The following is a 13962-nucleotide window of genomic DNA, read 5'->3' as shown; positions in this document are numbered from 1 at the left end:
GACATCAATCCAGTTAGGAAATGGGTAGAAGAGCTGAATAGACATTTCGCAAAAGAAGACACACAAATGGCCGACAAAAATATGAAGAAATGCTCAATATCACTAGCATCAGGGAAACGCAGATCAAAACCACAATGAGATACCATTTCACTCCAGTTAAAATGACTACTACCAAAACGACAAAAAATAACTAATGCTAAGGAGGATGCAGAAAAAAGGAAACCCTTGTATGCTGTTGGTGGGAATGTAAATCAATATGGCCATTTTGAGGAACCGTATGGAGAGTCCTCTAAAAAACAGATCTTCCATATGACCCAGCTCTTCCCCTTGGGTATAAATCCGAAAGAAACGAATTCAGCCAATCACTCCCAAGTTCATTGCTGTCCTAATCACAATGGCCAAGACATGGACTCAACCTAGGTGTCCACTGATGGTTGCGTGGACAAAGTAAATGTGGTATACACGCACAGTGGAACATTGTTCAGCTGTCAAAAAGCAAAAGACAAGAAACCCTGGCATTTGCAAATGGGACTGGAGGTCATTATGTTAAGTGAAATACAGCAGATGCATAAAGACAGATATTGCATTTTCCCTCTCCCATGTGCAAGTAAACAAAGTCAGTTTGATCTTAGAATAGTGGTTTCTAGGCTAGGAAGAGCGGAGAGGGTGGGGCACAGGGAGGTTGGATAACCAGTCCAAGACACAATTACATACAAGGAATACGTTCTTGTGTTCCATAGCACAGTGAGTCAGTTATAGTTCACAACAATGTCTTATACACAGTATAAATAACTGAAAGACAGGAGCAAGAGGCTCCAAGCACAAAGAGAAGGAAATGAAAACAGTAATGCACAGATTTGATCAGCTTCCATTGTGTTGAAACATGGCACAGTATCTCAGGAAAATGTATACCGATTGCACGTTAATCATTTTTCATTAAAAGATGATGTCCATACTAATGTACACACTTCTTTTTCTTGTCATTATTCCCTAAACAATACAGTATAACAACTATTTATGTAGATTTTATATTGTACTCATATTAGGTATTATAAGTAGCCAGAAATAGTTTAAAGTATACAGAAGAATATACAAAAGTTGTATGCAAATAGTATACCACTTTCTAAAAGGGCCTTGGGCATGCATGGATTTGGGTGGTCCTGGAATCTGTGCTGCACAGATACTGGAAGGCAGGTGTGCTTTGGGTCTTGAGCAGGGAATGTGATCATTGGCTCCGCCTGACTGGATGGCTTCGTGGTCAGTGAGCGCCCAGGCTGGGGTCTCCCTAGTCAGAGGTTTCAGCCTTTGCTGCCTCTCCAAGTCTGGCTTCCTCCCAGGACCCCATCCCTGGAAGATGAGACACCACCACCCACTGCTCCGTTTCTCCCGGCTCTTGGCGGTTCCCCAGAGGAACGCTCACTCGCTGTTCTGGCCAAGGGCAGTTTCATCGTGACCACAGGAGCTATGCAGTCTCTGCCCCTTGGCAAGCCTGGAAGAGAGACAGACTTGAGAATGGGTGGGATGAACCATCCTAAACGCAGGCGGACCCCCCCCCCACCCCCAGCTCTCAAAGAGCTGTGTTCTCCCTGCTGCTGATTCGGAAGTTTCTCACTCGTGTGTGTGCCCCTTTTGCTTTTAAAGATGACGCTGCTCCATCCCAGAATGTGACCCCACCAGTGGACATTCTACCCCTGGCTGACAGGACAAGAAGTCCAGAGAGCCAGGGGGGACTGGACAGCCCCAGGACATCTGGCCGGTGCAGCCCTCCGAGTCCCCCAGCTATGAGCCCGCTGCGGAGGGCACTGCCATCCAGACAAGGTAACCATCCCTGCGGTGCAAAGATGCCCCCCCCCCCAGCCCACTGGCTTGGCTGTGGCTGCTTCCAGGGCTGTGTGGCAGCTGTGATGGGGTTTCCCATTGGAAAGGGGGACCCAGCAGCGTTTCCCACGGTGTTGGAGACCTGCGTGCTCACTGGAATCAGTGTGTGTTTTGAGGGTTCGCGGCAGCAACACACAGAGGCGTGTGATGACCCGGCTCCCTGTGCTCCCGAGGGGACAGGTGCTGCTGGGTTTACCAGGCCAACCCAGTGCAGAGCACAACCCTCCCCTGGGGCAGGGGTGTCTGTGGCCCCGCCCTCTTTCCAGGATACAGCCTGAGGCCCAGTTCACAGACAGGGGAGGACAAGGCCACGGCCTCTGTGACTTAGCCCCACTTAAGGAGGGGACTCAACTGCTTATACAAGCTTCATTCATAGAGCAAGAGCCACTTAGAGTCCTGCTTATCAGTCCCTGCACACCCCCTGGGGCAGCACCACCTCACTGGAGACTCATTCTCAAGACAGCACGAGCCTCCCTGGGGCGCCCCAAATGAGGGAGATGGCGTTTGTTCGGGACGGATTGTGTAAAGAAGTGAGAAAGTCACACTTGGAGAGGAACCGAGAGCCGTCAGCAAGTCCACAGATAGCACAGCTTCCATCTCGAGCTCACTGCAGGCCGCAGCCACCCCCACCCCCACTCCCACCCCCACCCCCACCCCCACCCCACACTGCAGGTAGAGTTGAACTCCTGTCCGCGTGAGCGGATCCCATGGATCAGTAACCCCGATCTGTGTTTGCAGATCCTCTGCTTAAGGCTGAGATGGTCAAAATCAAAGTCAAAATCAAATCCCCCTCCCTCCCTCCCCAATAATGTTGCTCCCACTTAGAAACCATTTCCGGGTTGGAAGCTTTCTCTCACAGCTTCCCCCACCCTTTGCGCTCGAGTTGGTTCTGTGAGACGGGAACCAAGCCCGAGGTGCGGTCGCGTCAGCACCCACTTGTACAGCCCCGGGCACATCCCCCCACACACCCACACGGCTGCTCAGGGACGACCTGGGCAGAAACAATCCCATGAGAATAGACTGTCAGGGCCGCTGTGAAGAGAGGGCAGCTGAAGCCGCCAGCGGCTACGGTGGCTGTGTGCGTATGTGTAAGTGAATGTTGTGTGGGAGTACATGTGTCTCTGGGTGTGTGAGTGCATGTGTGTGCTTGTGAGTGTGCAGACACAGTAGGGGTGTGTGGCTGTGCATGTCTGTTTATGCACACAGGCCTGTGAATGAGTACATGTGTCATTGTGCGTCGCTATGCATGTGACACATGTGTGGTCGTGTGTACTTATTTTACCAGAGTGGACATGTATACATGTATGTATTAAGTGTGTGTGCCTCTGTGTGGGTATATGTATTAAGGGTGGGTACCTTGGTGCTTTTGTGGTATGCATGTGCACGCGCGTGTGTGTTTGTGTGTGTGTGTATACACAGAAACACCTACTCTAGTCTGTGGTCTGCCTTGCTCCAGGCTCCTGTGCCTTGGAGATGGGAAGGAGATTATGGTCTTTGTCTCTGGTTGTTCCTGTTGCAGAGCTAAGATTTTCAGAATGATGGCAGGGTCATTTGTTATTCAAAGGGAGCGCCTCTGATTGCAAGGCTTTTTCTTACAATTTTTATTTTAATTTATTTTTACTTATTTGAGAGGTGACTGACAGAGAGAGAGAGAGAGAGAGATCTTCCATCTGCTGGCTCACTCTCCAAATGCCTCCAACAGTCAGGGCTAGACCAGGTCAAAGCCAGGAGCATGCAACTCAATCCAGGTCTCCTACGTGGGTGGCAGGAACCCAGCTACTTAAGCCATCCAGGTGTGCACTAGCAGGAAGCTGGAAGCAAAAGCAGAACCGGAGCCTGAACCCAGTCCCTTCCATAGGGGATGCAGGCATCCCCAGCAGCGTCTTAACCACTGTGCCGAACACCTTCCTCAACAACTGAGTTTTTGCCAATGGGTTGGACCCCTAGACAGCCCCGGGAGGGGCCAGTTAGCAGAAAGACCCATCGAGTCAAGGATTCGAGGGTTGGAGCTCTCAGCCCTCTAGGAGAGCTCTCAGCCCTCTAGGAGAGGGGAGGGCGGGCTGGAGATCAAGCTTTATCTCAACTCCCCACCGGAAGGGTGGTTGTACTCCTAAGGTGCTGAACGCGAGGGGGTGCGGGCTGGGTGGCGGGCCCGCGGGCTCTGCCCGGTGCCCCCACAGCCCTTTTCCTGTGCCTCTCGCCCACCTGCTGCTCATCTGTAATACTCTTTACAATAAGCTAGTCAGTGTGTTTCCCAAGATCTATGAGCCATCCTGGCAAATTATCAAGCCCAGGAAGGCCTTGCAGAACCCCGACTCATGAGCAGTCCGTGCGATGGACAGGTCACAGCCTGGGGCGCACCACTGCCATCTGAAGTGGGGGTAGTGCTGTGAACTGAGACCTTGCCCGGTGGCACCATCAGGGGCCACCAGTTGATGTCTGCTGGAGAATGGGTGGGGGGAGGGGACGTGTTCCGTGCTGAGTGTGAGAGCAGGACAACAAGGGAATGGTCTGCTTTTCCTTTTACAGGGAGGTCACACAAAGCCCTTCCGTCTGCACAAGTGACAGAGGAGAATACTGCGCCCTCCTCCTCCGTGGCCCAAGCCCCTGCAGTCACTGGGCAGTGCCAGCATTTTGTCCCCGAGGCACAGCTGGACCTGCTGCCCCCGGACAGCAGAGGCAGGAGTGGCCAGCGCCGTGGCCGGGTGCACACAGGTGCTCTCTCCAGCCTAGCCCTGTCCCTGAGGCACCCAGGGCAGTGCCAGTGCCTCCCTGCCCCTCCCACCCTGACCCACAGAGACAGGCTGTAGTCTGAGCTGTGGCCCTGCTCCTCGACATAGTCCGAGCTGTGGCCCTGCTCCTCGACATCCCCGGATGAGGGCTTCCCCTGTCCTCGGACAGCCCCTGAGCACACCAGCATCCGGGCCTCTGGCCTCAACCCCCTCCCTGCACGTCTGCTAATTCTGCCCGTGCCTGTGTTTCTTTTCAAGCGGATCCCAGAGAGCCCACACCGGGACGCTGCCCGCTGGGTCCAAGTGGAGGAAAACTCTGCCCGTGCCCGCCAGGGCCGACCGGAATCTCGGAGCTTCAGCCAGCGGAAGGTAAGACACTAGCACGTTCCAGGCCAGCCTTGCTCCCAGAGGGGAAGATTGTACCTGCAGCTCCCCAAGTTTCCGTGCATCAGAGACATCATTAAAAACAGATGCGAGGCGCCTGGTTCCTCCCTGTCTCCCGCCGGCACAGAGGTGCCTCTGTAGTTCAGACACAATCGCCCACTGTTTGCACAACAAGTTGCCTCTTGCTGGAGCATCTGGAGAGAGACGTTCCCCTGGAACGGCTGGGAAGAGGTCGACTCAGCCACGGCGATGCCTTGATGAGGATGATAAAGCCCTTTAGGTATTTGCCCAAACTAAACGCTGCCCTCCAGAGCTGGAGGTGGCTAATTGGTAGCCCCATCAGGTGCTCTTGTTCCGTGCGTCGGTTTGCTGTTGTGAATCATTCGGCTCCTGGCAGAAGCAAGGCAGTTTCCAAAAACCCTCCTGGCAGGTGAAGCTTTTTGGAAACGGGATGTTGGCTCTGGGCAACAGCCATTTTGCAAAGGGGGAAAAGGGATGAGGTCAGAGTGATGAGTGTCAACCACCCAGAAAGCAGCCTGACGTGTATACACGAGTCGGACGGCCAGCAGGCCCTTGAGGAGGGAAGATTAAAGGCTGCACTGATTTGGAAGGCGCTCTCATGGCGGGCTTAATAAACAGCGTGGATTCCGAGCCAGGAGCTTTGAGCAGCCCTGGCCTGTCCTCTGTGTGGTTAGAACCTGATCGCCCCTGTGTCTAAAGACCCTCATCTGAAAAGAGAGGAGTGACGCCCCTCCCCCGCCACACCACCACCACCACAGGGAAAGCTCTGACCACTGCTGTGTTCTGCGTCTTGTGTCTAACACTGTGCAAGAAGCCTGCTAGTGTACGGATTTCCAGAAAGTAGAATGCATTCGGTTCCATTTTCAGGGTCCAGGAACCCCCAGCACTGCTTGGGTTCTGCCACGATCAGAGTATAAAAATATCTCGGTTCCAAACTGGCAGAAGCAGGAGCTTGACAGGTGGAGGCATTGTCAGTGTGACACAGCTGGCGCAACAGCTGGAAAGCAAATGATTCTGGTCACCTGCTGCCCATCTGTCCACTGTGCTCCGGGAGAAATAGTCCCCCTTTTTATAAAGCAAGAGCCATAAGCTTTAGAAAAGGAAATATTTAGGCTTTAAGTTTGTGTCACCGTTATCAACATGACCTGATGCTTCACTCCCTTCAGTATCCGTGGCACCTGTCACGGCCCTTGACGCATACACAGCAGGACCACAATGAATGGTCAATGAAAAATCTCTCAGTCGTTCCCATGCCAGACAGATAGACAGACAGACAGAAGCGAGTTATGAACCGTGTGGTGAATTAGTGGAGATTTGCCTGCCTTGTTTCCCCAGGCCCGTGGACAATTCATCCTGCCTGCCTCTCAAATCCGAAGGCATCCCTGTGTCCTTGCTGAGTGAGTGAGTCAGCCAGTCAGTGAGCTGCTGGCCTCTGTCTAGCGTTTCCTCTTCGTACAGGCAGTTGACTTCCCATCTTGATGGTGATTGGATGGTGTCTTGGTGGGGCATGGAAGGATCTGAATCCCGCATCTCCCTATTCAGGGTCCATAGAACAGTCCAGCTTTCTAGGGGTCTCCATAACTGGGGAAGGGGTTGGGGTTTTAGGGAGGAGGTTGTTTTGGTTTGGTTTTCTCAGTGCACTGTCTCCTGGCGAGAAGGATTTCCTCCAAGTGGACACACTCTTTGCAGCCTGGTTTGAGCAAATCCATCTTGATCACCCTCTCTGCCTTCTCTCTCAGCCTCACCTCCCACTAGATTCAAGCTCACCTTCTCATCCATTCCTAGCCTGAACATTCACTCTGCACTCTTCTCTCTCTCCAAGTTGCCCTCAAATATTTAGAAGAGCTTTAAGTTCATCTTTTTTATATATGTAAAGATTTATTGTATTAGTTTGAAAGACAGAGTTACAGAGAGAGGTAGAGACAGAGAGACAGAGAAGTCTTCCATCCGCTGGTTCACTCCCCAAATGACCACAATGGCTGGAGCTGCGCCGATCCAAAGCCAGGAGCCAGGAGCTTCTTCTGGGTCTCCCACATGGATGCAGGGGCCCAAAGACTTGGGTCATCTTCTGCTGCTTTCCCAGGTGCCTTAGCAGGGAGCTGGATTGAAAGTGGAACAGCCGGGACTCAAACTGGCACTCATATAGGATGCCAGTGCTACAGGCCGGGGCTTTTACCCATCATGCCACATGCTGGCCCCTTCAGTTCATCTTTTCTGAGACATTTTCCTCAATAAATCCACCTCATCTCATACCACTGCCTAGATGGAGCCTCAACACAGTTCTCTTTCAATGCCGTGTTTGTGATTATTGCATTTATCTGCATCTGTTTTCTGTTTAGCTCCCAAATATATGCGTCCTAGAGAATCTCTTATCTTTATTGTATGTCTGAAAAATGCTTGTTGATTGACTGAATACCCCAGGTGCCACAGAGGAAAGTTCTTTGGGGAAGATAGTTGAGTTTTTTTTTAAAGCAAAAAAAAAAATTCCTAAGTGAAGAAGGGAATATGATCTGTCTGATCTTTCTGAGACTTTCAGACTCTGTCAACAACTATTTGGAAATAAATTCTTAGGCAATTAGATCATGCGACCTTGCTTTCAGACAGCATAGAGAAATGAATATAAACCTTCAGAAGAAGAAAAAAGATGTGATGATTGGAGCTGGAATTTGACTCTCTTGGTCATGTTGGGATATTGCAACACTTAGAAAATTCAAAGGCTTAAGAAAGGAAAAGTTAACTTGGAAGGATACAAGTCAAACCGTTGGATGTGTTCTCTGCATTGCTTCTCCTTGACTCAAACCCTCCGTCTATCCTCATAGTCAACAGTGCCAGCAATAGACAATTCTCTCTGAAGTGCTTTTACTCCAAAGTGTTCTCACTGCAGGACATTTAAGAAATCTGTGTCAGTGATTCATGCTGGATGGCAGGTTCCATGGAAGCCTAAGTTCCTGGTCCCTCTGAGATTCTAATTAGTATTCGTTCTTGTCCTAAATGGTTTTAATGCCCAAAGTGCTTCTTGATTTTTTTAGGGAGTCGGGGGGGGGGGGGGGTCATTTAATTAACATCTTTTCCTCTTGCAATTCTTTCTTGGTATGGTGGTTTCAAAATGTGTTCACAAATTCTTTCAAACATCTCCCTTCAAAAAGGAGAACCTGGGACAGACCGAGTGGTGAGGGTGCCCATGTCCCCCAGTGGAGTTCCTAGATTTGATCACTGGCTCCAGGTCCTCATGCCAGCTTCCTGCTGGTGTAGACCGTGGGAGGCAGTGATGATGGCTCAAGTAACTGAGTCTCTGTCACTAGCGTAGGAGACCTGGATTGAGTTCCTGGCTCCTACCTTTGGCCCCAGTTGAGGGGCCACTGCATGCATTTGGGGAGTAAACTAATGGATAGAACTCTGTCTCTCAAATATATCTATATATAAATGGATAAATCTTTCTCTAAATATATATATATATGCTTCATTTATTTTTTCTTTTTTTAAGATGTATTTATTTATTTGAAAGAGCAACATAGAGAGGGAAAGAGAGAGAGAGAGATGCTGGTAGCCCATATGGGTGCTGGTTCTAGTCCCAGATGTTCCACTTCTGATCCAGCTCCCTGCTGATCTGTCTGGGAGGGAAGCCCCAGCTATTGTGGCCATTTGGGGAGTGAACAACTGGATGAAAGATCTTTCTCTCTCTCTTCCTCCCTCTAGCCTCCCTCCCTCTCTCTCTAACTTAGCCTTTCAGAAAAATAAATAAAAATAAGTTTTTTAAAAAAGAGATCTCCCATCTGCTCTGCACTCCCCCCAAATCCCCATACCAGCAGGGCTGGGCCAGGCCAAAGCCAGGAGCCAGGAACTCCATCCAGATCTCCTTTGTGGGTGTTAAGACCTCAAGAACTTGAACCATCATCTGCTGCCTGCCAGGTGTATTAGCAGGAAGCTGGATCAGAAGTGAAGGATCTGGGACTCAAACCCACAGTTCAATATGGGACACAAGCATCCCAAGTGGTAGCTCATGGTGCCATGGTATCCACCCCTCTATGTGTGTGTGTGCGTGTGTGTGTGTGCGTGTGTGTGTACTTTAAGATTTATTTATTTTGCAAGAGTTAGAGGGAGAGACAGAGCAAGATCTTCTATCCCCTGGTTTACTCCCCAGATGGCTGCAACAGCCAGTGCTGGGCCAGGCTGAAGCTAAGAACCTCATCTGGTTTCCCACGTGGGTGCAGGGGCCCAAACACCTGGGCCATCCTCCACTGCTTTTCCCAGGCAGGGAGCTGGATTGGAAGTAGAGTAACCGAGACACAAACCAGCACCCATATGGGATGCCAGTGCTACACCACAATGCCAGTCCCATGCCCCTATATGTTTAATTGAAAAGGGAGGACCTAACACTCCTCCCCCCGAGTGTGAGCTGAACACATGGCTCACTTCTAATAAATATGGACAGGGACAGAGTAATGGTGTGTGACTTCTGATACTGGAACATAAAAGGCACTGTGGCTTCCCCCTTGCTGTCTCCCTCTCAGATCACGCACTCTGGGGAAACCTAACCACCATTTCTGTGGTGAGGCCACTCAGGCAACCTTATGGCAAGTGGTCCACGTGGCAAGGAACTGAAGCATCCTGCCAGCAGCCAGAATGAACTTCCCAGAAACACAAGCATTGACAAGCAATGCTCCAGCGTCACTTAAGTCTTCAGATGGCCACATCCCGGGCTGATAGGGTGATACCAACCTCAGGAGACACTCTGTGCCAGACCACACACCCAAATCACTCTCACAGGACTGTGTGAGGTCCAACTAAAGTTCAGTGCTTTAAGTCTCTGGTCCGGGGGAAATGTGTTTTGCAATCACAGATCACTAAAATATTTGGTGTCATTCCTGAATGGTCTGCGATCTGGTCAACAGAAAGATGAAGGGTCCCCAATACTCCATCTGGTCCCAAAACACTGATGATTTGGGCCCAAACATATGCTACGCAGTTGGCTTTCTCTTTGTTCTCTCCATTTGTCATTTGTGATAACACTGGTTGTATAATGTTGGTTTTACTCCATGAGTAAAAGAATCCTTCCATGAGGATGGGATATTTGACAAAGTATGATTCTGGGGGGCTGGTGCTTTGGCATAGTATGTTAAGCCTCCGCCTGTGGCACCAGCATCCCATATGGGTGCTGGTTTGGGTCCCAGCTATTCCAATTCCCATCCAGCTCCCTGCTAGTGGCCTGGGAAAGCAGTGGAAGATGGCCCAAAGCTTGGGCCCTTGTACCCCTGTGGGGGACCCGGAAAGAAGCTCCTGGCTCCTGGCTTGAGATTGGCCCAGCTCCGGCCTTGTGGCCATTTGGGGAGTGAACCAAATGAAAGACTTCCCTCTCTCTCTCTGTAACTTTGCCTCTCAAATAAATAAATAAATCTTAAAAAAAAAAAAAAAGATGATTTTCCTCGAGTAACCTATCTCTTCCCAGCTTTGTCTTAAAGAGAATGCCTAGAGAGTTAAAGGAGGAGAACTCCTTCAGCTGAGGCCAGAGGAGAAAGAAGAAATAACTCTGGACTAAATGCCCAAAGTCTTGTGCATTTTTTTCCCAGCTCTATCACCCCAAATTTCTGGGCTCAAGACCAAACAACTTCCTCCTTTGAACCTCACCTTCCGCAGATGGAGAAGAGAAGTTGGCATTAGATCCACTCCTCCCGGTGTGTGCCCTGTAGCACTGCAGCTCCTCAGAAAGCTCATGGGAAGTGTGTCAAAAAGGCAAGATTCGGCCAGTGCCGCGGCTCACTAGGCTAATCCTCTGCCTTGCGGCGCTGGCACACCGGGTTCTAGTCCCGGTCGGGGCGCCGGATTCTGTCCCGGTTGCCCCTCTTCCAGTCCAGCTCTCTGCTATGGCCCGGGAAGGCAGTGGAGGATGGCCCAAGTGCTTGGGCCCTGCACCCCATGGGAGACCAGGATAAGTACCTGGCTCCTGCCATTGGATCAGCGCGGTGCGCTGGCCACAGTGGCCAACAGAAGGAAGACCTTTCTGTCTGTCTCTCTCTCACTGTCCACTCTGCCTTCAAAAAAAAAAAAGGCAAGATTCTGAGGTCAGGTGCACCTGGAGACCAGGAGACCAAAGTGGAGTCCTTATGCAGGACTTCAAAGTGCTTCTGCTCTGTGAATGCGAGTACTGGTGCTTGAGATGGGAATATGCACCGCTTCCCAAACGTATTTGACCACCAAACACTTTTGTTTTAGCGAAGCATCATGTGGATCTAAATGGTTTTTGGAGCACACCTTGGAAAATGCTGCTGATGGTTTCTAAGGCTGCTTCCAGCTCTGACCCTGTGTTCTTCTAAATAGGCCCCTTTCCCCAGGAGGCTCTCTCTGTGGGGGCAGTTCCGTCATCAGAATCCTGAAGCAGGATCCCCGCCATTCAGTAATTTATGACTGCTCTTCTTTCATTCTCCAAACATCAGTTCTGAATCATGGTGTTCACAATCCAGCCGTCTCTGGGTGGGGAGAAGTAGAGGGAAGGTGGGAGGAGGCCCATGTGGTAACGATTTCCAGTGTCCCTTTTGCCCAATCAGCATTTGCTAATAAGCCGTAAGAAGTCGTGTTAGTAAGATGTTGCTAGTTCCAGTGACCTCAGGTCAAACGTCTGAATAAGGACAACGTGGCTGGACGTGGTCCTCGGACACCCAGCCTTGGCTGCCCACGCGCCCTCCTGTACCAGAAGGCTGAGAGCCACACTGCCCGGATAACCTTGCAGCGAGGGGTCTGGAGGCAAACTACGTTCTGCCAATCGGAAGTCCCAGGGTGAGGTTTGCAGGGCAGAGGCAGGGAGGTCTGGGGTGCCGTGGGCTGGCAGGCAAGCTCGCAAGGACGGACGCTGTCGGGAGGCTGGCGCTGCAGCATCCAGCCCTCCACAGTGACTGTTTCTTCTGAAAAGAGCTGGATGGGCCCTTATTCTACGCTGAGCCCTGATGCACCGGCTCCCTTGACAGAAATGACAGAGCCCCACGAGGCTCGGCACAGGGTCAGATCGGGCCTCCTCTCACACCCAGCGCAGGGCTGGGTGGCTACCGAAGGGCTGGCTCTGCTCGTGGGTTAGGTCTGAGCAGACTTCAGAAGGAAGCAGGGTCCTCTCCCTCACCGTGCTGAGCCTGCCCTGGGAAAAGTTCTGAGAGCCACCGGCAGAGAGTTGCTAGGAAACACTAGAGCCTCTCTTTGCTTTGACAAAAACTTCTTGTGATTTCTATAAACATAAAAACTCCCCGACCTCAGATTTGGCTGGTAAGGTAGCATCATCACTGCTTTATAGCTTCCAGAGGAAAAAAATGCAAAATGCTTTACTTTTAATCCACAAGAAATTCATTTTTAAAAGATTTATTTAAAAGCAGAACAACAGAGAGAAGTATGAGAGATCTTCCATCCTCTGGTTCTCTCCCCAAATGACCACAACAGCCGGGACTGGGCCAGGCCTAAGCCAGGAGCCAGGAACTCCATGGAGGGACCCAAGTACTTCGGTCATCTTCCACTGCCTTCCCAGGCACGAACTGGAGGCGGAGCAGCCAGGACATGACCTGGCACTCCGATACAGGATGCCAGCCACACAAGTGGCAGCCTAACCCACCGTACCACAATGCTGGTCCCAGAAATTTTTTTTGAGAAAAAATATCAATATGAAACACTGAAGAAGATTTAATTCCTCTTTGTTTTGTGCAGATGGTGGCACTTATATGTATTTACAGAGCCTGCTACAAATTCCACCCTTTGTTTCTGCTCTGTTTCAAAGAACCCTAGACTCAGGAGAGTACTTGGGCACCATTTTCACCACCATTCACTCAAAGGAAGCATTTACTCCCACAGCCTTGCTGAGGATACCAACAGACAACAGATCAAAGCAGAGCTGCCCAGCTGAAGCGGGGCGGCCTTACCGCATCTCTCCCAGCTTCTCCACAGAGCCGCTTACCCTGCCCCCCTAAGATGTTTGCGGGCTTGGGGGTAGGGGCTGCCCATGCAGGAACACCAGAGCTGTGAGACCACAGTTTGAAAACCCTCTCACTGGGGCTGGCACTGTCGTCTAGTCTCCACCTACGACACCAGCATTCCATATGGGCGCCAGTTCAAGACCCGGCTGCTCCACTTCTGATCCAGAAGCAATGTGCCTGGGAAAGCTGGCCTTGGCCCCTGTACCCACATGGGTGACCCAGAAGAAACCTCAGGCATTGCAGCCATTTGGGAAATGAGTCAATAGATGGAGGATCTCTCTCTGTCTCTCCCTCTCTCTGTAACTATGCATCTCAAATGATGATAATAATAATAAATCTTAAGGAAACCTTCTCACTTTAGGATATGCAAACTTAGGCCATCAGAAGTGTCATCTGCTCACCTAACTTTTATATGGAAAACCCCGGGCTCTCACCCAGATCTCCCCACACACAGTTGGGTCAGAGCTCTTGAGAACCAGCTTAAGTCCCAACTTCCTTGTGCTGCCTGATCTGCTCACTCAGCCTCGCTGATTGATGCTTCCGTAGGCTCCACTCATTCTGGCTACCTGGGCCTCTTACCAGGTACCCCCTCATCTCTTTATCTTTTTTTACCTTCTCTATTCTCTCCTCTCTTCCATGTAAATTTCCTGTAGGTAAATTCCATCTTCTCCACTTCTTAATATCCCAGAAAACACCTCTGATACTCTCAGAGTATTGCCTGTCAGTATTGATTAAAACTGTGAGCACAGAGACATTCATTGTTCCCAAAAAACTATTCTTGCAGTATTCACTTAATTAACAGAATCCCTGGGGCTGGCACTGTGGCATAGTAGGCTAAGACTCTGCCTGTGGCCCCAGCATCCCAAATGGGCACCTGTTCATGTCCTGACAGCTCCACTTCCGATCCAGCTCTCTGCTATGGCCTGGGAAAGCAGTGAAAGATGGCCCAAGTCCTTGGGCCCCTGTACCCACATGAGAGACCCAAAAGAAGCTCCTGGCTC

At 50.7% G+C, this 13962-nt stretch overlaps 1 protein-coding gene across 1 annotated transcript in view; it reads left to right on the top strand.

The window, feature by feature from the left end:
- The window catches only part of KIAA2012 (KIAA2012 ortholog), a 95848-nt gene that overhangs the window by 9856 nt on the left and 72030 nt on the right, over nt 1–13962 (top strand). The window contains exons 7-8 of the mRNA XM_070069872.1: nt 1642–1818; nt 4869–4979. Of these exons, the coding sequence (XP_069925973.1) occupies nt 1642–1818; nt 4869–4979 (288 nt within the window). The remainder of the gene's footprint in view (nt 1–1641; nt 1819–4868; nt 4980–13962) is intronic.

This window comes from Oryctolagus cuniculus, chromosome 3, assembly GCF_964237555.1.
Source record: "Oryctolagus cuniculus chromosome 3, mOryCun1.1, whole genome shotgun sequence".
Lineage (NCBI taxonomy): Eukaryota > Metazoa > Chordata > Mammalia > Lagomorpha > Leporidae > Oryctolagus > Oryctolagus cuniculus.
This window is presented reverse-complemented; position numbering and strand designations above follow the sequence as displayed.